A 24,918-nucleotide genomic window follows, 5' to 3' on the forward strand; every position below is an offset into this window, starting at 1 on the left:
TGACCATGGATATGAGTCTGCTTTTAATTCTAAATTTATTTGGAAGCCACTGGAAGTTTTTAAGTAGAAGAGTGACACCATCTCCTTAATGATGTAAAAATACCACTCTGGCTGCTGAGAAGAGAGCATAAGGGGAGGGAGAAGACCTGAGGGGTGGCCAGATAGAAGAGCCTGGCCTAAGAGAGTAGGAGTAGAGATGGTGAGAGGTTGTCAGATTTGGAATATATTTTGGAGATAGAAGACAGGACTTGCTGAAAGAGCAGAATCAAGGGTAACTGGATTTTTGACCTGAACAACTGAATGAATGGCGATTCTATTAACCAAAATTGAAGCAAAATGAGCAGGTTTGGGCATAGGAATAAGAAATGGTGTAGGAGTTCTGTTTTAGGTGTTTTAAGTTTGAGTTGCATTTAAAATTTTCAAGTGGAGATATCAAATAGGATTTATGTGTTGAAGGTCCAGGGAGAAGGCAGGAATATGTAACAGGGAGGGACTAGGCTATAAACCTCAAGGAGGCAGTCACTCTCTGGTGCCAGCCCTGCACCACAGAAACTGAGAGTGAAGGTCTCCCTAAATTTTATGTCCTAGCTGCCTCAATGGCCTCACCATAGTCCTGTCCTGCACACTTAAAGCCATGAAAAGGTTATCCCCTATGGAGAAGCTGTATAGTTAGAGGAAAGAAAGGCTGGGTAGGAGCCCTGGGGCTCCTCCGTGTTTTCCCACACAGAAGACAGGAGAAGTCAGCCAAGGACGTGAGAAAGAGAGCTTGTTAGGAATGAGTGGGACAGTGGAGACACTAAAGGAAGAAAATGTTTCATGAAAGAAGGAGATAGCTGTGCAGATGCGTGGCCACGGGCTACTGGCCACATTGCTCTGCTCTGGACTGTGTGTCAGAAAGGGACCAGGTGAGGGAGTTGCACTGTCTCAGAACAAACCCTTCAGCACTGCCAGATGGAACTAACTACCTATGTACATACATAAAATATGCTTCATGCTGTCAGATAGGGAGAACCCTCTTCATGAATACAAACAAGGGCATTTGTATCCTGATGGAGTTCACTCAAGGTCCACACTGAGGTGTCATGGGCGGGCCATTTGACTACTGTAGTTTAGTTGCACTATATTTCTTTAATCTTCTCACAATAAGAGAAATAGGCATATGTTATAAATCTACGAGATACCATTTTTCACAAATTATAAATACAAATATCAAAACTTTTAGCAATGTTCAGTTAACTGGGGTGTAGAGAAATGGCGACCCTTGTGCCTTTTTCTTGGGCAATACCTATAAAGCATTAAAATGCACATATTTTTTAGCTGAACAATTTTATTTTTAGGAGTTGATCTTATGGATATTTTTGCACATTCATCCAATAAAATATTGCAAATATATTCATTGTAGTGCTTTTTATGGTAAAAACAAAAGATTAGAAATAACACGTCTATCAGTATGGCATCCATACAATGGAATAAAAGTCAATGATTACAAACAATGAAACAAATCTATAAGAAAAGTTATGGTATTCTCGTCAAAATGTGATGTTAGATTTAAAAAAAACAAATAAAGAGAAATGTGTATCATTCTATCATTTAGGGATAAGCCAAAGGGAAATGTATTAACAAGTAGTTAAAGTACTTTACTTATCTGATTTAATTCTCTCAATAACCCTGTAAGATAGGTACTATTATTAGTCCCACTTCCCAGAGGAAAAAAACAATGGGTCAGAGGAGATATAACATGCCCAAGATTTATATTTAGTAAATCCAAACTTCTTCAAAGAACAATATACTTAGTAAGTGACTGAGTGGAGATTTGAACTCATGTCCTCACTCTTAACCACCAGGCTACATCAGCCTCAGGGACAAACATGCTTGTGTAGACAGACTATTTCTAGAAGGTTACATGTGAAGCTGGTAACCTTGCTTCTGGGGAGGAAAACAAAGACATTTCATTGTGTACCTTTTACCACTATTTGGGGAAAAAAATTTTTTTGCCACCCTGCAAGCATTAGGTACTTAATGAATATATAAATACTTTTAAAGATTAATTCAAAGAATTGATGAAGACAAAATATTCCTGTAATGGTTCTAGATTAAAAGAATTTTAACAGACATATTAACCAAATGAAGTGTGTGGATGTTGCTTGTGACTTAACCAAACCATGTATAAGAGACATTTTTGAGGTAACCAGGGAAAACTGAACATGAGCTGAATATTAGGTGATATCATATAAGTATTGTTGATTTTGTTGCCTATCTTAATGGTACTGCGGTTGTGTTTTTCAAAGTCCTTATCAATTAAAAATAATATGGATGAATTGAGAGAAAAGAGAAAAAGGATGGAAGAGAGAATAAGAAAAGTCCTCAGTTCTGTTTGGAAGAATGCATGGAGGTAGTGTAGGTCAGAGCTCACAGGTGCTGAGCTCCTGCTGCCAGTGATTGCAGTGGTCCACACTGCTGCCCATGTTCTGGGGGTGCACACCGAACCAGCTAGTCTTGTGCTACAATTGCCTGCCCTCTGGAACTTCCAACTGCTGAGACACCTCAATTAATCCAACCTGCTGTTCTTGCATTCAATCAACTTTCAACTTGGTTTTTACTAGCAGTTCCAAAAACTGCTTCCTCTATCTCCCTGTCTGTAAAAGAGGTAGCAACCTCTTCATTTCCAACAGGGTAGCTAGATAGAGCCGGTCTGGAAATTGAGGGCTGTTACCACACATTGAAACAAATGCAGAAAGAAGTTGCACTGATTGGCCTCCTGGAAAGAAAAGCCAGAAGCTAAAATAAATTATGTGCAGCATTTTAATTCTTATGAAGTCTCTTAAAATTCCCACAGTGGTGAGAAAGTCACTCAGCAGGTTAAAGTCATCCCTGCATGTCATACTTACATTTTATCCAGTTTCTCTTTTAATTTCCTTTTTTTCCCCCTTTCCTTTCCTTTCCTTTCCTTTCCTTTCTTTTCTCTTCCTTTCTTTTCCTTTCCTTTCCTTTCCTTTCTGTTCTTTTTATCATCTTTTCTTCTTTTTCTCTCTTTATGAAAATTTTCTGAATCTGTAATGACCATGTAGAACTCTGGTAACAGCCCTTCATTTTGTCAATCAACACTGATACGACTTTTCCTTGGTTAAAGCTGAGAGCAAACCATCTGAATAAACATTTGGGAGATGTCACTTTAATGTCATTGGATATTTTGTATCTAGAAGGTAGATTTGTTTGGTCATTTCAGTCCTTTTTTTTTTTAAATTTAATCTTTAATGTATTTTTTCCATTACCACTCAGTCCCCTTATACCCCACCTCCTAGCAATCACCACACTCTTATCCATGACCATGAGTCCCTTTCTCCTTTTTGTTCAATCCTTCTATCCTCTAACCACCACCCCTACTAGCTGTCATCTACTTTCCATCTACGAGCCTGTCCCCATTTTCCTTGTTAGTTCAGTTTTGTTCATTAGATTCCACATATGAGTGAGTGAAATCGTATGGTATTTGTCTTTCTCTGACTGGCTTATTTCACTTAGCATAATGTTCTCCAGGTCCAACCATGCTGTCACAAAGGGTAAAACTTTCTTCTTTTTTATGGCTGAGTAGTATTCCACTGTGTAAATGTCCCATAGTTGTTTTATCCACTCATCTATGGATGGACACTTGGTCTGCTTTCGTATCTGGGTGATTGTAAATAGTGCTGCAGTGAACATAGGGGTGCTTATGTTCTTTCAAATTAGTGTTTTGGGTTCCTTCAGATATATTCCCAGAAGTGGGATTGCTGGATTAAAAGGCAGATCCATTTTTAATTTGTTGAGTTATCTCCATACTGCTTTCCACAGTGGCTGCACCAATCTGCATTCCCACCAACAGTACAAAAGCATTCCCCTTTCTCCACATTTTTGTCAGCACTTGTTTGTTGATTTACTGATGATAGCTATTCTGACAGGTGTGAGATGATATCTCATTGTGGTTTTAATTTGCATTTCTATGATGGCTAGTCATGTTGAGCATCTCTTCATATGTCGATTGGCCATCCGTGTGTCTTCTTTGGAGAAGTGTCTATTCAGGTCCTTTGCCTATTTTTTTAATTGAGTTGTTTGTTTCTTTGGTGTTTCTTTGGTGTTGAGTTTTGTAAGTTCTTTATAAATTTTGGATATTAACCCCTTTTCCCATTTTGTTGGTTGTCTTTTTATTTTGTTGATGTTTTCCAAACGTGTTGTGCAAAACGTTTCTAGTTTGATGTAGACCCATTTGTTTATTTTTTCTTTGTTTTCCTTGCCTGGGGAGATATATCCAATAAAATGGCCTTTTAATTCTTTTAGGTTTAGGATCACACTAAAAAAGGGTTTGAGCATTTTTAACCTGTGGAGGGCTTTCATTAATCCAGCAAGTCACTTCTGGCCTCCAGGAATTCTCCAGAAATTACTTGATTAGATGTTGACAAGTGAAATGGAGTTATTTCTTAAGATAGGCAGCTGATGTCACATTAGTAGCACAGGACTGGGCTGTGTGTTCAGAATTACATACTCTTTCATTCTCTTATCACTGATTTCTTCCGCTTTGTTTGAGTCAATGTGTCTAGGTGTCCTCATCCTCAAACCACCCCAAGCCTCTCATTACCCTTCTTTTCTCTCCGTTATTTCACCACCCAACTTCTTCAAAGAGCAATACACAAGTGGTAATAAGAAGAATAAAAATAACAGTCAATAATTATTTAGCATTTTCTATGTTCCATGTACTTTATGAACATTACATAAATCAACACATTAAATTCTTACAGCAATATACAAATAAGGAAGGTACTATTTTATTTTCAATATATAGATTTTTAAAGAACTAAGCCACAGAGGAGTTAAGTAGCTTGCCTGAAGTCACACAGTATCATTGATGCCTTTGATTTTACTTTTTCCTATTTTTAAGATTAAAGTAAAATTAACTATAAAAAATTCTCCCTTTCTGGTGTATAGTTCTGTGAATTTTGACAAACTCATATAGCTGTGTAACCACCACCACAAAGAAGATATAGGACAATTCCACTTTTCCAAAAACTTGTTTCCCATTTGTAGTCAACCTGTCCCTCACACCCCCTGCCTTCAGCTGCGATGTGTGTGACTTTATAAGAAACTGCCAAGTGTTTTCCAAAGTGGCTGTACCACTTCACTTTTCCACCAGTAATAAATAGGAGTCCTAACTGCTCCTAATTCTTGCTGCACTTTGCAAGTTTTTAAAAATTGTAGCCATTTAATAGATGGGTAATTTATCACATTATAGTTTTTATTTGCATTTGCCAAAAAGCTAATATTGTTGAGCATCTTTTTTTGTGAGTTTCTTTGCCTTTCATATATCTTTTTTGGTGAAGTGTCTGTTCATGTCTTTTGTGCATTGTATTACTATTATTATTGAGTTTTGAGAAATTTTTATGAATGCTCAGCCCATTATCAGATAAGTAACTCACAAATATTTTCTCCAAGTCTGTGGCTTGTCTTTTTATGTGCTTATCAGTGTCTTTTGAAGAACAGTTCTTATTTTTATTAATTCCAGTTTATCAGTTTTTTTCTTTTATGTATTATGTTTTAGATGTCAAATATAAAAAGTCTTTGCTTAGTGTAAGGCCACAAATATTTTCTCCTATGTCTTTTTCCTCGAAGTTTTGTTAGTTTAAAGTTTATATTTAAGTCTATGATCCATTCAAGTAATTTTTTTTGTATGTGGCCATGGTTATTTCTTTTTTATATATAGATATCCAATTGTTTCACTGCTTAGAAAGCTGAACATAGATTTAACATAAGAACCTTCAATACTATTTCTATATTTGCCTAAATGAATTAAAAACACATGTCTACACAAAGCTCTGTATGCAATGTTTAAAGTGGCTTTATTCATACTCAGCAAAAATTGGAAACAATGTAAATAGTCATCACCTGGTGAAAAGCTGGATAAGCTGTTGTCCATCCGTATGATAAAATACTGCTCAGTAATAAAAGGGAACAGACGATTGGTGCACACAATAACATGGATGGCTTGGAAACGCATTAAGCTCAGTGAAAAAAACTCAAAGGCTGCATATTGTATGATTTTATATATATGACATTCTGGGAAAAGCAATTGGATAAGGACAAAAACACATCAGTAGTTTCCCAGGATTGGGGATGGGGGAGGAAGACTGACCACAGAGAGGTACAAGGGAAATTTAGGGGGTGATAGAAGTGTTCTACATCTTGATTAAGGTGGCATTTATATGTCTCTATGCATTAGCCAAAATTCATAGGCCTATGCACCTGGAAAGGGTAAATTTTTTACTGTATGTAAATTACACCTCAATAAACCTGACTGCAAACAAAAGAGAGGAGGAGGAAAAAAGTCTGGGATGAATAGGGTCTTGCAGATTTGAGAGAGCCTCAGCAAATGTGGCCATTTGGCACGGAGGAAGGGGGATTTTAGGAAAAGACATGAGCATGGGGCCAAGAGTCAAACATCCAGGTCCCGGTCCACTGTGGGACCTTCAGCAGGTGAATGGGTCTATTTTCCTGCCTGTAAAATGAGAGTGTTCCAGGGACAGCTTGGGAAAGAGACAAGCATTTGAAATCAGAGGTTTTCATTATAGCTTCTTTTCTAACTCTGTCAACTCCCTAAACTTTGATTTGAAACCTTATCTGAAAAATAAGACTCATTCTACCTCCCTCTCAGATTTGTGAGAATTCAGTGACATCCATGTAGGAAGTGCCTAGCACATAGCATGTACCCAGCAGAGGTTCGCCGCGGTGTGTCCTGTTTAAGGCCCATTCCACCACTGCTCATGACCTCACATTCTCAAAGACACTGCTGAGGAACGCCCACCTGTGTCTGCTGCACTGTCAGTTTCCCCCGTCTGTTGGATCCACCCCATCAGCACAGAAACATGCTGTCATTTTCTCATCCTAAAAACAAATCTCATGTAAGTCCTCATCCAGCTATCGTTCTTGAACGTGCTGTACAAATATGACATTTCCCAAGGCAACAGTGAGCTTCCAGCTGCCCAGCCCAAAGGTCAGTTCTTTCCTTTCCTCTTGCCCAGTCCACATTTGGCACAGCAGCTGTATCCTTGCTCCTGGAAATGCTTTGTTCCCCTGGTTCCAGACACTGTACTTTCTTCATTTTGTTGCTACCTCACCAGCTGCTATCTTTATCTACTTGTTGGTTCATGCTCATCTGAGTCACCTAGGGGCTGCCTCAGTTCACATTTGTTTTCTCCCTCTTCACTTGCTCCCTTGGTGCTTTATCCAGTTCATGACTTCCTAGAAGCACTCTCAAATGGGGATTTCCAGCCCAGACTTCCCCCTCAATGCATACTTGCATGTCTTCCAATTATCTTTTGAATATCTTGACTGGGATATTGAATAGGCATCTCAGTGTATCCAAGACTGAATCCATACTCTTTCTTTCCTTATACTTGCTTCCTTTAGCTCTCTTCATCTCAGTAGCAGGCAGGTCCATTCTTCCTTGGCATCATTCTTGATTCTTCCTCTGTTACTCTCACATTTAATGTGCAACCCATCAGGAAAACGTGTTGACCCTACCTTCAGAATCTGGTCACTTCTCACCATTGTTACTGTCCCACCCTGGTCTGAGCTGCCATTGCGTTTCACTTGGGTGACTGCAAGAGGACCCTAACTGATCTCCCTGATTCCACCCCTCCTTCCTACAACCTGCTGTCAACCAGCACCCAGAGAGATCTTTAAAAGATAAATTGCTTTATATCAGTCCCCTGCTCAAACCCTTCCAGTGGACTCTAATCTCAACCAGAGGATAAATCAAATCATTACAATGGCCTATAAGGCCATACATGATTGGGCCCCTTGCCAGACCCCTAACTACCTCTGCTACCAATTCCCTTGCTCATTGGCTCCAGCCATTGATCTCCTTACTGTACATTAGACATGCCAGGGACACTCCTACCTTAAGGCCTTTGTACTTACTGTTCCCTCTGCCTGGAGATTCTCCTAGATATCCTCCTGGCTTGCTCTGTCACCGCCATATCTTTAATTAAATGTCACTTTCTTAGGGAAACCTCCTTTGACCACCTTATCTAAAGTTGCAACCCCCTGTCTGGTCACTCCCCACTCCTAAACCTCCTTCCTTGCTTAATTTTCCTACACAGCAATTATTGCCCCTGACAACTTCAATATTTTTATTTATTTGTTTATTCTTTGTTTCTCCCATGGTATGAGGGCAGGCATGTTGGTCTGTTTTATTCACTGCTGTATTCCTAGTACCTAGGGATGCCTGGCACAGTGAGATCAGTATTTCTCAACATATAGTTTTATCGTTGCTTCCCATCCCAGGAGTCTTTGTAGACATTTCTTCTAATTACTCTCACCCAAGGAAATTTTTAATACCACAGATGTATGGTATATTTGTTTCTGTATTGAATTTATATCTGTGTTTTAAGTACATGTATACTTTTTAAGTAAGGCTTTCTTTTTTCTCAAAGAACCAGTTTTCACCCCATAGGGTACACTTAACTATTGTTAAGAATGCATGATGTAGCTGTTGGACACATATTTGTGTGATGGATACATTTTGCTTTAAGTAGGATGCAAGAATGGAGTCTGACGTGGCCGGCAGGTCTCGGGTTTCTTGGTGGAAGCCACTCATTCAGGCTGAAGGGAGTTAGCATCACACTGGCAAGGAGGGAAGGAAGAAGAGCAGCAAACAGTCCAGTTAGCAGCATGGGCCAGAGAAGTAGAGAAGGGTTGGCAGTGTTTAGTGTGATGGGAGTTGTGGTTAAGAATCAGAATTTGTTCATTGAGTCAGGAAGTCACTGTTGACCTTGATGTAAGCAGTTTGGGGGCTGGTGGTAATAGAAGCTACACTGAAAGTTTTTAGAGAGAATCTGGGGCAATGGGGATAAAATAAAGTAGTCACCAGAGGTGGATGATAGAACCCAGTAAGATTATTTTTGTTTTTGTTTTTTGTTTTAGCAGTTGAAAAACCTTGTTAGCAACTGGAATGGAATTTCAAATCTCTTTATTAAAAGAAAACCTTTAATCCAACATAGTTGGGTGATTGTCAAAATGTTACATAGAAACTGACTGCTGTTTAATAACAGGTTTAAAGTTTGAGATTTGGGAAAAGAGTTCATCTCAAACCTGAACATGACAAAACTCTTTTGTTAGCAGGGCCAGAGGACTGAGGAAAGATAAATTTGCTCCTCACCCTGTTTCTGTTAGATTGTCCAAAGCTCAAACTATTTAGGGAGAAACCTTTCTTTTTAATGGAAAATATTATAACAATGAAATGGAAATTAAGATAAAAAATTTCACCCACAATCCTACCAACATAAAAAGAAATGTTTTCCTTTATTTTTGTTCCTTTGAAATCTTTGTCAGTCTTAATATTTATTTCCTATATTACTATAATCAAAATGTAGTTTTGAGATCACATTCTGTTTTTGTTCTCAGAATATAAGCATCTTTTCATGTTATAAATATTGTCTTCAAAACCATCATTTAGATAGCTACATAGATTTTCCATCAAACTAGTATAAGACAAACTAATGTCTTCTGCTCTCAGTATTCTAGCTAATGCCTCCATGAACATCTTCAAGCATATACCTTTTTTTCTTACTGTAGGGTAGATGATGAATGGGAATAACCTTTTTGGATGAATTCCCAGGAAAGGAATTACTTGGGTCAGAGTGCTTTCTAAAAGAATTTATATATATAGTGACTTAAAGAACATCGGTTATATTTTGTAACATACATATTACACTCCACTGTTCCACTGTTTTTGAACCCTGGTTCAAAGCTCAATTCCTCTTCCTTGAAGTCTGGAAAGCAGAGATTTCTGAAAAGATTTCTGGTCAGAAACAGAGAACTAGAAGAAACTAATCATTGGCTTCAATCTCCTAGTAGGAGAAGGTGCCCAAGTCACAGGAGAGAGAGGAGAAGAAAGGTAATTTACATTGCGTAAGTCGCTCAGTGTGCAGAGCAAGGCTGTCATGCTCTCATTAGTATAGACTGCTATTATGAAACTGAGCTAAGTCACAATAATGACATGGAGTGAAAACGCAGTTTCCAGGATGCTCTCTGTAGGAAATTTACCCTTCCGCAGTCAACTGCAGGGGACTCTATTCTTTGGACTGGGTCCCCTGCCTCTGTACCCTCACTCTCCTGGTCAGATGGTGACTCCTCAAGCCTCTGAGCTGTGGTACCCCCTTTCTGCAAAGCCTTTTTCAGTCTTTTCATCTTCTGTCCCTTGTCAGATATTCCAAACTTCCCCCACTCTGTTGCACTCTCATATCCCCACCTCCATTTCCCTTAGTCTTACGTGCCTGGCTTACAAAAGGCTTAAAAATCTCTAGTAAACTGAACTCTTCCATTTCACAGAGAAAACACAGGCTAGCAGGGGAATTCTTTCAACTATTCAGTCCCCTACTGCCATCCACCCACAGCTTCTCTTTGGTCCATGTCCAACCTTTCCTCCATTCTTAGTTAAAAAAATTTTTTTTCTCTTGTCCAAGACCTGTCCTTCTCCCTGTACTCTCTTTTCCACCTTCCCAGGGTGCTTTCCAGATCTAATAACTACTCTCTTATCTGTCTTCAGTCTTTTCTTCCTACTCTCTTATCTGTCTTCAGTCTTTTCTTCCTACTCTCTATTCCCTCAGAGTAGAATCATGCTCAAATTTCAAGATCTTCCCATTGTAAACACATACACATGCACTCATGCACGCACGCACAGACGAGCACAAAGCCTGGCCTTTCTCTCACACATAATCTGTCCTGTGGACACAATACTTTTCATACCTTAGCTCATGCTGTTCCTTTGCTTAGAATGACTTCTTCAATGCCATCTAGTGAAATCTAGCCTATCCTTGAGAATTTTCCTCTGATTTCTCTGTGTCTTGCCCTGACAGAGAGTAATGCTTGTTCTTGGAGCTTTCTGAGTAAATACAATAATTGTGATAGTAATTAGTACTCTTCAACCATCTATGGTTCTGATTCTCCCCCATCCTGGGCCCATGGTAGGACTGCACATCTTTCCTCCTCTGAAGTTAGGTGTGCTTGTGTAACATGACTTAACCAACAGAATATTGTATGAGAGGAAGTGGCATGTGTCAGAATTTAGTTGCTACTGTGAAATGCTCTACAACTTTTTCTCTCTGTTACAACAAATGGCAACATTTCAGATGGTGGCTAAATCCTGGACTGACCTACAGCTGATCTCTGAAGAATATGTACCTTGAGCAAAAAGTAAATCTTTGTTTATTTAAACCTGTGACATTTGGACTTGTTACTGAAACATAACCTAGCCCATTCTGACAGATGCACCTGTATAGCTGTTAAAAGTAGTTGGTTATTTAAAAACACTTCTACCAGCATCTGAGTTGTCTGTGAACAAGTACCCTCTCTCATTCCCTGTGTCTACTCAGTCTAGAAAAATGCTTAGGCACATAACAAGTACCCAATAATCTTTTATTGTTGGGGAAGTGAAAGCATATATGAGGCCTGTCTGGAAAAAGTCTAGCAATTGTTAATATAATGAGAATGGTTTGCACGACATCAATATATCCTGGCAGCCAAGAAGAGTGGACTGTAATACACATGTGTGGATAAGGATAACTTCACTGAACTAGTCAGTAGGGACAGTAGATGCCATTGAGTGAGCATGTATACTGTGTGGCCATCGCATTCAAAATGACTGAGTGAATAGATAAATGAATCTGCATCAAATTTTGCCTTAAACTTGAACATTCCTTCACGGAAACTATTTGGATAATTCAGAAGTCCTCAGCTATAGGCAACTGGTGACTGGCAGCTTCATCACAACAATGCAGAGTTTTTTTGTGAAACATCAAATCATCCAGAAGACTCAGCCCCCTACATCCCAGATTTGGTACCCTGTGACTTCTGGCTTTTCCCAAAACTAAAATCACCTTTGAAAGGGAAGAGATTTCAGACCATCGATGAGATTCAGGAAAATATGACAGCGCAGCTGAGCTGAGGGCAATTGGGAGACCTGCGTGAGGTCCCAAGGTGCCTCCTTTGAAGGGGACTGAGGCATCATTGTCCTATATACAACGTTTCTTGTATCTTATATTTTCTTCAATAAATGTCTCTATTTTTTATATTATGTATACCCTTTAACTTACAAAGAATTTGTGTCTTACATGACAAGTCATGATGTTTTCAATAGATCATTGTAGGATAATAAGAATAAGATTAAAAAAAAACATTTGCTTCTACTAATTGCTAAGTATGTTCTTTATTGCTTGACATTAATTAATTTTTATTTGATACCTCTAAATGTGTGGCTTGCATTTCAGTTGCCTTAAAATTTATTTTATTTCTATCTGCTGACTTCTTCTGTTATATTTTATCCTGAATATATACTTTTATATGTTACTGATTCCAGTCTAAAGATCATATTTTTTATCTTACAATTTTAAAACAGGAATTAGTAAAGTCAATCTAAACCTATAATTAACCAAGAGTATTAGGCAATTGGAATACAGTAGTCCCTCTCTATATTGCAGTTCACTTATCGTGGCCTCACTGTATCATGGGATTTTTAGAAATATTATATTTATTTATTTATCGTGGATTTTTTGCTATATCGCGGGATTTTGCGGTCCTGTATATGTATGTTGTTAAAGTTAAGTAGGTTTAAGAGTGTAGAATATGTTTAAGAACATAATTAATGTTTATAGAAGTGTGGAAAAGGTTAATGAGGGAGTGGGAAAGGTTAATGAGGCACTGGAAACAGTTTATAAGTGTGTGGGGAGGGTTTATAAAGCCTTAAAATATATATAAATACTAAAATAAATGTAAGTTTCCTACTTCGTGGATTTTCACTGATTGCGGGAGTGTCTAGAACGTAATACCCACTATAAGGGAGGGAATACTGTGTCATTCACTACCAAACTGAGAAGAATGGAGGAATTAGTGGGAAGGGCGACAAGCGGTGAGGCATTAACAGGAAAGTAACATGGCAGGTTGAAAAAAGCATAACTTTTGGAGTTTTAGAAGAGTTTGGGATTAATCTGGTATGTAACTTACTGCTCATGTGGGTCTTTGTATGCCTCAGTTCCCTTTTCTGTAAATGTAGATGGTAATAGAAATAAAACCCAGAACTTTTGAGGTTTTTTTTTAATATTCATCTGAGGACATGCTTATTGATTTATTTATTTTTTCCAAAAGGGGGGAAGAGAGAGAGAGAAGGAAAGAAACACTAATATGAGAGAGAAATATTAATTGGTTGATGCCTTCATGTGCCCAGACAAGGAACTGTATCTGCAACCTCAGCATATGCCTTGACCAGGAATCAAACCTGCAAACTTTTGGTTCGCAGGATGACTCTCCAACCAGCTGCGCCACAGCAGCCAGGGCAGAACTTTTGAGTTCTTGATCTTACTTTCCCCTCAGCCCATCTGCAGCCAATCATTATGAAAATCCAGTAAAAGACATTCCCTGACATATACTCAACGTATTCAACCCCTTTAATATCACCATAATCTCATAAGTGAGATAGAAGTGAGATCGTTTATGTGAAAGCTCTTTGTAAATTTTAAGTAATTGCCTAAATATTTTTTTAACATGATGAAATTTGTATTCCCCCTGAGAGGAACACAGTGCAGGGAAAGCGTCTGCATTTTCAAATCTCAGGATCCATCATTGTGGGTAGGAGCCCACAGGTCGTCAGAGCACATATCTGTACATTGGGACCAAAGATCCCCCCACAGAAGTTTTTAGGTTGCATGGGTTTCAAGAGAATGTTCTATCTTGTAGCTCAAATTTTTACTTATTTTTTCCCTGACCAAGTGAGTGACTATTGCCGTAAATAATACAGGAATTTTGGATTTATAGTTTAATTACTTAATTGATACTTGTTTTCCCAGCATCTAATATATTGTTCCCATTCTCATTTCTATTTTCTTTGTGCAATTTCTTGGAATTTCCTGTAATGGTTTGTCTCAGCTGATGTCTGGGCTGGTGGCACACCTCTAAAGAGGAGCCTGATAGTCTCTTTGGAAGGAGCAAAGCCCTTTCACAGGCCACAGGCAGATGGAGGTCAAAATGTTAGCTTTATTTCTGATAAAGCCAGTGGAGAACAGGGCTTACATCACCCACCAAGTGCTGCTGCACTAGGCAGCCTCATCCACCTAGCCATAGGCAGGGCTGGCCAGCCAGAGGCCTCCCATCCAGGGCAGAGCTGGCTCCTTCGCCCTGACCAGGTGGAAAATAGGCTCCTGTCACTGGTGGACAGACATGGAAAGAGGGGAATCCTAGGGCGTGAGAGCCAGGTATGCTCAGGTTCTTATTGCAAAGTTATATCAGTTAGATCAATCTTTCCCTCTGAGGCCAGGTGAGTGTAGATAAAGTCTGAGACTCTTCTCGGAACAGCTAAAGGAATGAAAACCAAGGAATCCAGCTTGAGTTTGACCAGAAAACCTCCCAACTGTGTGGAAATAGTGCTAAATACTACTTCTCCCTCTGCCTGCCTTCTGATGCGCCACGCCCGCCCCCTCCCTCTAAAAATGAGGGTTCTGATGTAGGACCTCACCTGATTCCACCTGTCTTGGCCACCATCCAACTTGGTAGTTCTCAGCCATGGCTGCACATTAGAATCACCTGGGGAGTTTCCAAACCATTCGGTGCTCAGGCCCTGCCTCCAGAGAGCCCGATTCAGTTTGTCTGGGCTGCAGCCTTCACATCCCTAGTTTTAAAGACTCTGGGTGATGGTAAAGCACAGCCAGGGTTGTGGGCCACTGATCTAACGGTTTGGGGTCTCATCAGCCCTTTTTGCCTTCATCTGGCCAGATGTAAAACACAGGTCTGTGAAGTTCTCAGAATGAAGGCAGCCTCTGACAATGATGCCAGCAAAGGAGCAGCAACTTTTCCTAGATTAAAGCCATAGTGGCAGCTTCAGAGGTCCTGTTTTCCTTCGCAACTTGTCCTTCTTCATAGAAAAGGTGGGTTAAAAAAAGTTGTATTTGGCCCCTTGGTGCTCAGCTATTCATTTTCTTGAAAGAGAATAAAGAAGGAAGGTTTCTTTCTTCTTACAGAAATGTTCTTGATCTGACTTTCCCCTCAGCTCCTCTGCAGCCTGTCATTATGAAAATTCAGTAAAAGGCATTCCCTGACATACGCTCAATGCATTCTTCTCCTTTAATGTCCCCATAACCTCACACCCAGGTATTGAGCCAGGCTTCTTCTGATGGCTGCGTGGTCAGGGAGAATGAAATCCATGACCCCAGCACTTAAAAGAGGGAGACTTGATGGCCTGATAGAACCATTTAAAATACAATTCTCTCAGTACCTCGCCTGAATTCCTCTCAGCTCAAGTGTATCTACCTGACTAAAGCCTGTTTGGAAGCAGCCCCATCAATGAGTCTTAATCACCAGTGGTGGCTTACGGATGACAGCTGCTTTGGCACATATGTGCCTCTGATAACAGAACCCATTTAACTGCTCCTAATCCACAGGGTCTGATTATGTCAGGGAAATGACTCCCGAGAATGGCTTTGCCACAGTTATAACATGCTGGGAGGGAGCAAAATGTGAATCCCACGTAAATTAGTCTGCCAGGGACAGTTTGCTGTTAGTCAGTCCTATCCCACCAGGAACAACAGTGTATCACACCACAGTCAGTTTGGGTGTTCAGCTGTATGACTAGCTCAAAGGCAAATTTGTCATTGTTTAATATAAGCTAATTCTGTTTTTAAAAGTATGCCTTTAACTATGAAATTTCCAATATACTTGAGCTATAAAAATGAGCTTTTTTTAAAATTATTTTTTTAAGATTTTAATTTTTACTCTAATTCTTCACTGGCTTTTAATGATTTTTCTCTTTTGAAAATCTGTTTGAAAGTGAATAAAATGCTATGTATCTGCTTTTCTTTTTGTCCCTGCCTGTGTTTTGAAACTGTTCATGTCACCTCAGGAAAGAAACTACCATTTTGGTCATTGCTATGGTGAAATAATTGCTGTAGTCAAAGTAACTCTGAAGATTGTACCATGAAGAAGTCTGTTGACAGTGATCATAAGTCAGCTAACCATATATGCAATCAGATATCTGTGCCTTAAACATAAACAGTCAACATCATGGCAATAAGGTTACAAAACCCAAAGATTAGCAATTCGTGTGTGACCTGCTCAACCTAGATTATTAAAAATGCTTTGCTTGGCTATTTTACCTTCCAAAGAAAGGTCAACAATGGGACTGAGACATCAGAGCCACTGAAATATGAGCAAAAGAGGCAGTAAGTAAACTCAAGTCTTAAGGCCAAGTGCCATGACATGGATTTATGAGAACTAGCTCTTGTGAAGTCCTGACATCTCTTTTTAAATAAATGAAATTGAAGGCTATTCTTACATTTTGTGTCCCTTTGGCATATTTTAAAGAGGCCAAATGTGACAGAGCAATGAGCATGGTCTATCAGATGCATCTGAATTTCAATCCCAGGTCTGCTCCTACCAGCTCTGTGACTTTAGGAAATTTTTGTGATCTCTCTGAGTTTCCCATTTCTGTGTTTGTTTAAGAGGAATAGTATCATAATACCTTCAGGTAAGGGTTGGAGATAATACATGCAAGACACTTGGCACCCGTGAGGCACCCAACAAATGGGCAGCTGAAATACTGGTAAGTATTTTTTCTTCTGGGTGTCTGGAAGTCCTTGGGGAAGAACAATCACCCTCAGAGATTAGAACACAAAGAAGAGCAGCAAATTGTGAGAACAATTTTGGGGTCATCCTCCAACAGGTAAAGTTCACACACCAGGGCTAGGTTCAGAAGTCCCTCTTCAGACCTGCCATGCAGTTTCAGAAGCAGCTTGGTCAGCCTCTGCTTTCTCTCTCAGGTAAGCATAGGTCAACAACTTTACTGGCTGTTATGGTGAAATGTAATTCAACCATCCAATCACTCTTTGCCTTTTGAGTGGTGAATTCAACCATTTACCTTTAGAGTGATTATTGGCACACAGGAACATATTACTGCCATCTTATCATTTGCCTTCTGGATGTTTTGAAGTGGAGGATAATTTAAAAGGAAGAAAGGTGTGTGTGTGTGTGATAGGCACATGCACACTTATGTTCATATACAAAATTATATTCTCAAGGTTCATTGTGTCGAATTTTTTTTTTCTGGTAAGGACATTGTTGATAGTTGTTATGTAGGAGAGAGAAATGAATGTTATCTTCCTGGACTAGGCAAAGAGAACCAGAAATTTCTCTCCTCAAACACATTTTTCCCATTTTTCTCACCAATTCTAGGATAATTGCTGCTTTAGTTCCTCCTCTGGGGAAAGAATACCCTTCAAGTATTAAATATGTTGGTCATTGCTAACTTCTTGCCATTATTGGTTTAAGAAGTCAAATTGAAGAAAGAGGAATTTTTCATTGAGGATGGAAGAAGAGTTTCTAGGAAAAATGAGAAAGAAAAAATTGGTGGAAGTAGGAGAGCAGCCTCTCACTACCTTTTGACCTTCTTGTTTTATTTTCTCAGTAGTACCATCTAAATCGAGCGTTTTTGGCTGCTCCTGCTCTCTGGAACCCGCCAACTCATTTTCCTAGATTTCCAAAGCATCTCATTTATTTTCTTCTTTTCTTAATCTGCAATTTTCTACACAAAAAGTAAAAGGTCATGACAGAGGCAAAAGAAGCATGTGCTTTGATAATAAAATTCATTTAGGTCCTGACAACTGGTACGTATTTCAGAATACTTTAAGAATCATGAGCTTTGAAGACCAAAGAGCAAAGACACACAAAACTTACCTTGTGTTGATGGGCTAAAAATCTGTCAGCAAAGGCTTTATGAGGCTGACGCTAGAAGGGCTGTGCAATTTTAAAGTTGGAATTTTAAAGTTGGACTAGAATAGCTAGTCCCATATTATATAGATCATAGAGAGTTTGAGCTGGAAGCAATGTTAGAAATCACCTAGTTTTACTTTCCAGTCTATAGATGCAAGAACTGACATGAAGTGACATGATTTGCTAAAGATCCAATCCTCAGTGAGTGCCAGAGACCAGCCTCAGACCCAGATTGCTTAATCTCAATAGTGTCATTCACCAAATATTTAAAATACTAAGTACCTCTTTGTGACATGAACTGTTCTAGGTCCTGTTTGAGAGTGCACCAGGATGAATAAAACACAGCCTCTGCCTTCTTGGGGCTCAGGATCCTTTTACAGAAAATACACATTCTCAAATACTTATAATACAAGGTAATTTGAAATAATAGAGTGAACATCAAGATCTGGAAAGGACAGCAGAGGAAATAATTATTTGACTGAGAGAGATTAAGGGTTTTTCTTTTACACCAGTGCTTCTTAAATATTACTCTCTTCTGTTCACTAACCACTTTTTTTTTTTTAATGAGAGGAAAACAAAGTCTCTATTTGCTGGACAGCTATAATGGGTGAGTGAGACTAGATATTAGGGCCCTGAGCTAAAAGGCAGGCGGGCCCAGGCATACTAGGTGAAATGATGCAAGTCACTTCCTTTCTTCATCCCTCTCAGCAGACAGTCTTTTAGCCCACCCCCACCATGCCTGCTTCCACACAGGCTATGCACTAAGGAAAGGAGGAAAGACAGGCACTATTATCAGAAGAAAGTACATCAAAGAACTTTGCAGCTCTGTGTGGTTTGGCAGGGTGATGGGGAAAGTGCAGGGTGTGAGGATAGTGACCAACAGACCACCTGGGGCGGGCAGGTGGGGTTAACAGGAGACAGCAGCCACTCTTGCAGGAGACCACGAAGACAGTGTCAGAGGTGACAGAGATCCTGATTACCAACTCTTATACTTCAAAGTATGTTTGAGAAGCCACCTACCTAGAAATAGTTTCAACATTCCCTCTGCAGTCTGGACCATATGCTATATTTGGTAAAGAAACTCTGCTTATCTGAAATATGAAAGCTTTTTACAAATTTCTAATTTTTTAATTAGAATGCTTTGTATGACAGAAGTTGCAAGCTGTGATATACGATTGGTTAAATTTTATTTTTTAACATTCCCCTCTCCTCAAAAAAGATTCCATATGTTTTTACCAGCTCATTCTACTGTCTTGGCAATGAATAGATTGGCATATCTAGGAATGATTGATTCCATATGATGCTTGGGTATCATATTTTGATGATGTTCTGCAGTGTTTCAAACCACCAAAACAGAAATCTACCCACACACACTGAGCTCAAAACTGGCAGTTTTTGTCTTGATGTCATATTTAGAGTTTAAACATCATCATTAAAATTTTACAGGTGACATATCAGGAAAAATTAACTCCAACGCTTGTGTTGCCTTGACAGGAAAACGGGTCTTCATTATAATGAATGAAATGGTGACCTCTAGAAAATGAACCACTGACCCATAAATGGATGAGAACCAGCCAGAGTAAACAAGGCAGAAGTTTCCCAGCATATTTGTGTATGCTGGCAGGGAAGAAGATCCTTGTTATAATTAAAAGAGATAGAGCAGTCAGTGGGAACAAAAATGACAGCATTGCCTATTTTCCTGGCCTATTCTTCATCTTCATGTTATACTATATATCTGCGTTTTAAAAGTTACACAAACATTGCACATAAAAGTAACACACATAAACATGTAGAGAAACAAGCAAAAATTCATTTAGAATATGGAGCCATCAGTGCCCACTTTATTCAGAGTAAATCTCCATCTAAATTAGCCACTTTGAAATGGCTAGTGGACACTTGAACTGTGGCAGGTCTGAATTAAGATGTGCTATAAGTACAATATATACACTAGATTTCAGAATTAGCACCAAAAAAAAAGAGTGCAAAATATCTCATTACTTTTTTATATTAACAGTTAAATAGACAGTATCCTGGACATCTTGGGTTAAAGAAAATAGGTCATTAAAATTAATTTCACTTGTTTCCTTTTACTTTTTTTTCTAATATGGCTACTAGAAAATTAGAAATTACAGATGTGGCTTGTATTTATGGCTTACATTACATTTCTGTTGGCCAATGTTGATCGAAGTGAAAAGTTTCGTAAACAAGGTAGCATTTAGTAATCCAACCAAATTGAAATATAAATTTACACTAACTGATGATAACATGACAACATGAAGAAAACTGGCCACAAAGTTATTAATACTTTGATGAGTTATCTTTTCCATTCTTCCTATACTGGGAAGTTTCTGCAAATCTAAATGTTTGCCTAATAAAGTCCTGGGAAGTGAATTGTACTCTAATTTTAAGTTGGACTCAGAGCTTCACAGTGTCTCTGGATTTTGCTCGATGGAAGCCGTTATTGAGAAGATAGGGTTAGGTCTCTTATTCTCTTATGTGGACAGGGCTATATTTTTCTATCAGGAAGAAAATAAGAGAGCTCTCTTCCCCCAGGGTACATTAATGGAACCTCCTGGACAGGGTGATGGCATTTTGAATGGTAAGATGTAAATCACTAAGCTGTAGTGCAAGGAGAGTGTAAACCGAATGTAGTGTGTCCTAAGGTGCATTATTAGGAAGTGTTTTTAACACTCAGAAGAGGTGTTTATTTAAATAAGCAATGTGCTTTTTAGGGAGTCCATTGATTCTGTTTATTCTACAGATTTCCCAACTTGCTCTCATATTCCATTGAAAAGATACTTTAATGCTTAGGCAGAAAAGGTTATCCTGTAAGTACACTCCACTGGGCCTCAGAAATAAATGAGGTTTTAACATGTCTAGAATATTATATGGAAAGGATTGGCACCACAGAACAAGCAAGCAAATGTAAAATTTTCTTAATGAGGCTGGGAAAATGCTGAGTCTCATGGGGATTAATGTATTCAGCGAGATAGGTGAGGGTATTGTTTGAAGCCCACCAGCTCTGTGCATCCTCACAGAAAGCAAAGGGACAGGGACAGACTGGATCAGCATCATACACAGGGCCAGCCTAGGACACAGCTGTGAAAACCCTTTTGTTGAACCACAAAGGAATGTAGCTCTGGATGAGAAAAAATGTGCATAGTGCTTAGTATCTACCAAGTGTTCAGAAAATATTGTTTTGAAACATTTCACTGTAGAAAATGCAAAGACTCAGAAAATGCACTGTACGCTTCCTACTTTTGTCTAAATTCATTTGTGAGAAGCATTTACTCATGCGTTAAGCTGCCAATGACTCATGATTAAATCATTTCACTGATCTTTTTCCCTTTTTTAATTTTGTAATAAAGTTGCAAATCACATGATATTCAGTTTTGTTCTTTGCCCCCTCCTGCATGAAAGCTAAGCAACTCTAACGGTCCTATTACCTTAATAAACTGAAGCCATTCAGAGAAAAGAGTTGGTATCCACTTGATAAAATCTAGTGTATGATAATTTCTTGAAAAGCTGAAGACTAATCCTTGGGGAATCTCTGGTGCCCTGTGAAAATTCATATACTTATGAACTCACTATTTGAGTTGAAGGTTGGTGTCTAACGACTGCTAAGAAGATATAGGAATGTTGCAGAAATGTAAATGGGCCAGCACTGAAATTTAATTAGACACTGCATATGTTAATAATAAATTCAATTAATTTAGCCTTCTAACTATGCTAGAGAAAAAAAATACCCAGACAAAATAATAACTCATTTTAAATGCCTCAATTGGTAACCTCCTTTCCTGAAGAGTGATTTATGCACTAATTTACTGGTTGTGTCTTCGTAAGATTGTTCCAAATGAGACTTTTGAAATAATAGTAATTTCTGAATGTGTGTTGTGAGAGATATAACAAATGACTTCTTAATTTTCATTTAATGAGTTGCCTATTCACATGATAATTTTTAAAGATCTCCTTTTAAGATAAACAAGTTATAAATATTGAGGGTAAGACTTCTATTTCACAAAAATTGTGACAGGAAACCTATCTCACGTTCTCTACCTGATTTGAAGGTCAATCACTTACACATTTTATATAAAATAGGTAACTATTTCTTTCCCAGTTAGCACAACTGATTGTTTTAAATTTCCATAGTCAAGTGATTCCAAGTTGCTTTAAAAGAATATTTATCATCAGGAGAGGATCTAGCAAGAGTAAAAGGAAGTGGACAGGAGACAAATTCATGCACAAGGTAGAAAAGCAGCTAGGGCTGGTTAAGGAGCCCACCACACTGACTGACCTTTTTATGAAGAACCAAACAAGAATCATCTCTTACTGCTGCTTTTCTATTCTCCATGTCCCTCCCTTTTAAAAAAAAACCCATACTTTCTTATGCAAATATTAATATTCAAGAATTTTAATATTTTTCTTTTCAAAAAGTATAACTCCATAGCAACTAACTACATGTTGCCATATAAAAAATAGCAAGGATGAAATAATTAATAAAATAAATACAACACAATAAAAACTAGGAAGAGATTGCTCAGAACTGTCCTAGATATTTCAAATAGTTCATACCTGTGTAAAAAAAGTTCTGCAATAGGGCAAGGCTCTTAAAAATAATTTGTTGCAACACTTGTAGGAGTGCTCCTAAGATATTAAAAAATTAAAATGCAGTTGCTACTTACATGAGAACTGAAAAGGCCTTGTTCCTAATCCACACTGCCTCACGCCCTCTCCATGGAAAAGACCATACTGGATCTCCCCCATGAACTTGTCCAGCTCCTGACCCGAGGCATTGACTAGCAGAGCCGCTGTTTTGCAGAGGAAGGTGGCTTTGATCCACAATGGTGTCCCCAGGGCCGTCACAACTCCGAGGGCACACACGAAGCTTAACACCCCGGCCATGCAAAAGATGACTTTCTTCTGTTGGTTTGGCATAATGAGAAGTGGCTTTTGTGAGGGTGAGGTTCAAACACAAGACCTTTGTGAGTGATCAGAAGCAACTGCCCCTTTGACAGCATTTATTACAGAAGCTGAACAGACAGAACCAAGCTGAAAAGGCAACTTCATCATCGTTGGAGGTTCTGGCTGGGTTAAATGTCAGTAGTATGCCAGGAAGGGTTCTTCATCGCACTTACTTGGCTTTTCTTCTTTTTTTGCTTTTACTGCTCTCTAATTTGAAATCTTTGGGCTAAGAATTTGTAAAATAAAACTCTTTCAAACTGCCTTGAGTATCTCCTCTTGTGTCACTTGGTAACAAAGGTCTAAGATAACAGATGGAGTCCTCCGTGTAACTTGATAAATGCCTCCCCTTTCCTCAGCCTTTTGTCTGATTGGGTGAGTTGAAACTTTCAGAAACAGGCTTGGCTTCTGTGGCAAATTTTCAGCAACTTGAGAAGGTCGTATGTTTTTATTTTTATGTTTTCTGGGTTTTTTGTTTTGTTTTGTTTTGTTTGTTTGTTTTTGTGGGTTAGAAGAGGAGTTTTGGCAGAAGTGGAAAGAATATTGGTATGAACTAATTTTGAAAACTTAATTGTAGCAGGACAAAATATTAGACTGAATTATTGGATCCTGCACAGAGGGGACGTGTCTTATACCAACCACCAGGGCTTGCCCTCCTAACTGCTTTTCTGCCAGATCTATGATTTAGAACCAATGTATCAATGGAGAGTTTGATTCAAGTTTTCCCTGGCAAACAGAAATATAGAGATTCAGGTGAAAATATGCAGGTTTCTAAATGCTTTCCATTAAAACATTTGGCTGCTTCAGGACAACAGCAAGAGAATGGTATTCTGGGTCCAAAAAGTGCCAAAATGTGTAAAGAAGGCAAAGGCATTGTCACGGGAAGAAGAGATTGTGGTCAGACAGAAAGCTCTAAGAATTTGCCACAAAAAAGCAAGGGTCCCAGCAGAGGTGATTCATTAGGGAGACAAAGAACAAAGTCATGAGCAAGATTAAGTTGCAACGTGAGTTTGGTTAAATTGTCAAGATCTGAAAACTAAAGTTCAGAATTCAGTGACAGCTTTTCAATTCTGCATCTCCAATGAGATTTCTCCTCTTGCAGACATATACTGGACTGGAGTGTGTGTATGTGTGTGTGTTTACTGTTGTCTATTGTATGCCACATTATTGTGCTAGGTTCTGACCTGCAAAGAGTTCTTAACTTTTACAACAGAAGTTCTTAATTTTTAGTAAAAAACTTCATATGTCTGGCACCTTACACAGTATTTCACCTAAATTATCTTATTTAATTCTCACAATTACCATATAAAGTGGTAATGAAGATGATGATGGTGGGGGTGGTAACAGGATGATTTCCTCATTTTAATGGACACTGAGACTCAGAGCAATCAAGCAACTTGTCCAAGAGAGTAGTAGAGCTAAATTTAAATCCAGGTCTTCTAATTCTGAAGTTTATGTGCTATTCTAAACAGTCCATGACCTCGAGGAGATGGCAGGCTCTTCAGTTTGGGTTGCATTAACAGGGAATAACAAGGACAAAGTAGCCCACTATTAATTATACATCTTGGGTGCTTGGAGAACAGAAACATCTGCAAATAGAACTTCTCCAGTCAGTCAAAAACACATGTTTATGCTGGAATCTATTCTCTTGGTCCACCTTGGAGTGTAGCAACTTAGAAGAAATTAATACATGAAGATTTATTTCACACCATTGGCAGCATAGATAAGTCTAGATTGTGTGTGCTTTGAGGGGAACTTAAAGGTATCATCTTGGGCTTTGGGGCACAGCTGTCCTCTCTTGCCAGAGGCTATCTTGTTAAAAGTAGACAACTAAGTATAGAACTGATTCAAGAATACCAACGTCCCTTCATGGGAGGAGGGACCACACAAACCATGGCCTCAAAAGAATAGGGTGTACACAAGATTCAAAAGAAGAACTCAAAATTAGGTTTACAGTAAAAGTAATTCTTTATTTCATGTAACTCATCACAGGTTATTTGGCTTCCTAATGAATTTTCCACTGCATTTAGAGGAATTTTACCACCATCCACTAGAAACAAGGGGGCACCAGCCGAGGGTATATGTGCCGTGCCCATTCCAGAAACTTTAGTTTAAAATGTCCAAGGACAGTACAAATTAAATCAACATATTCTGTAATCAGAAGACACAGAATATTTCCAAGTCTGG

At 38.7% G+C, this 24,918-nt stretch overlaps 1 protein-coding gene across 1 annotated transcript in view; it reads right to left on the reverse strand.

Annotated features, from left to right (window-relative positions):
- CLRN1 (clarin 1) overlaps positions 1 to 22,707 on the reverse strand; it is a 37,056-nt gene extending 14,349 nt beyond the window's left edge. The window contains exon 1 of the mRNA XM_090286749.1: positions 22,455 to 22,707. Coding sequence (XP_090142875.1) covers positions 22,455 to 22,707 — 253 coding nt within the window. The remainder of the gene's footprint in view (positions 1 to 22,454) is intronic.
- Between the last annotated feature and the right edge of the window lie 2,211 nt (positions 22,708 to 24,918).

The sequence above is a fragment of the Furipterus horrens genome, unplaced genomic scaffold (genome assembly GCF_987537825.1).
Source record: "Furipterus horrens unplaced genomic scaffold, mFurHor1.1.pri manual_scaffold_1, whole genome shotgun sequence".
In the NCBI taxonomy this organism is placed as follows: Eukaryota; Metazoa; Chordata; class Mammalia; order Chiroptera; family Furipteridae; genus Furipterus; species Furipterus horrens.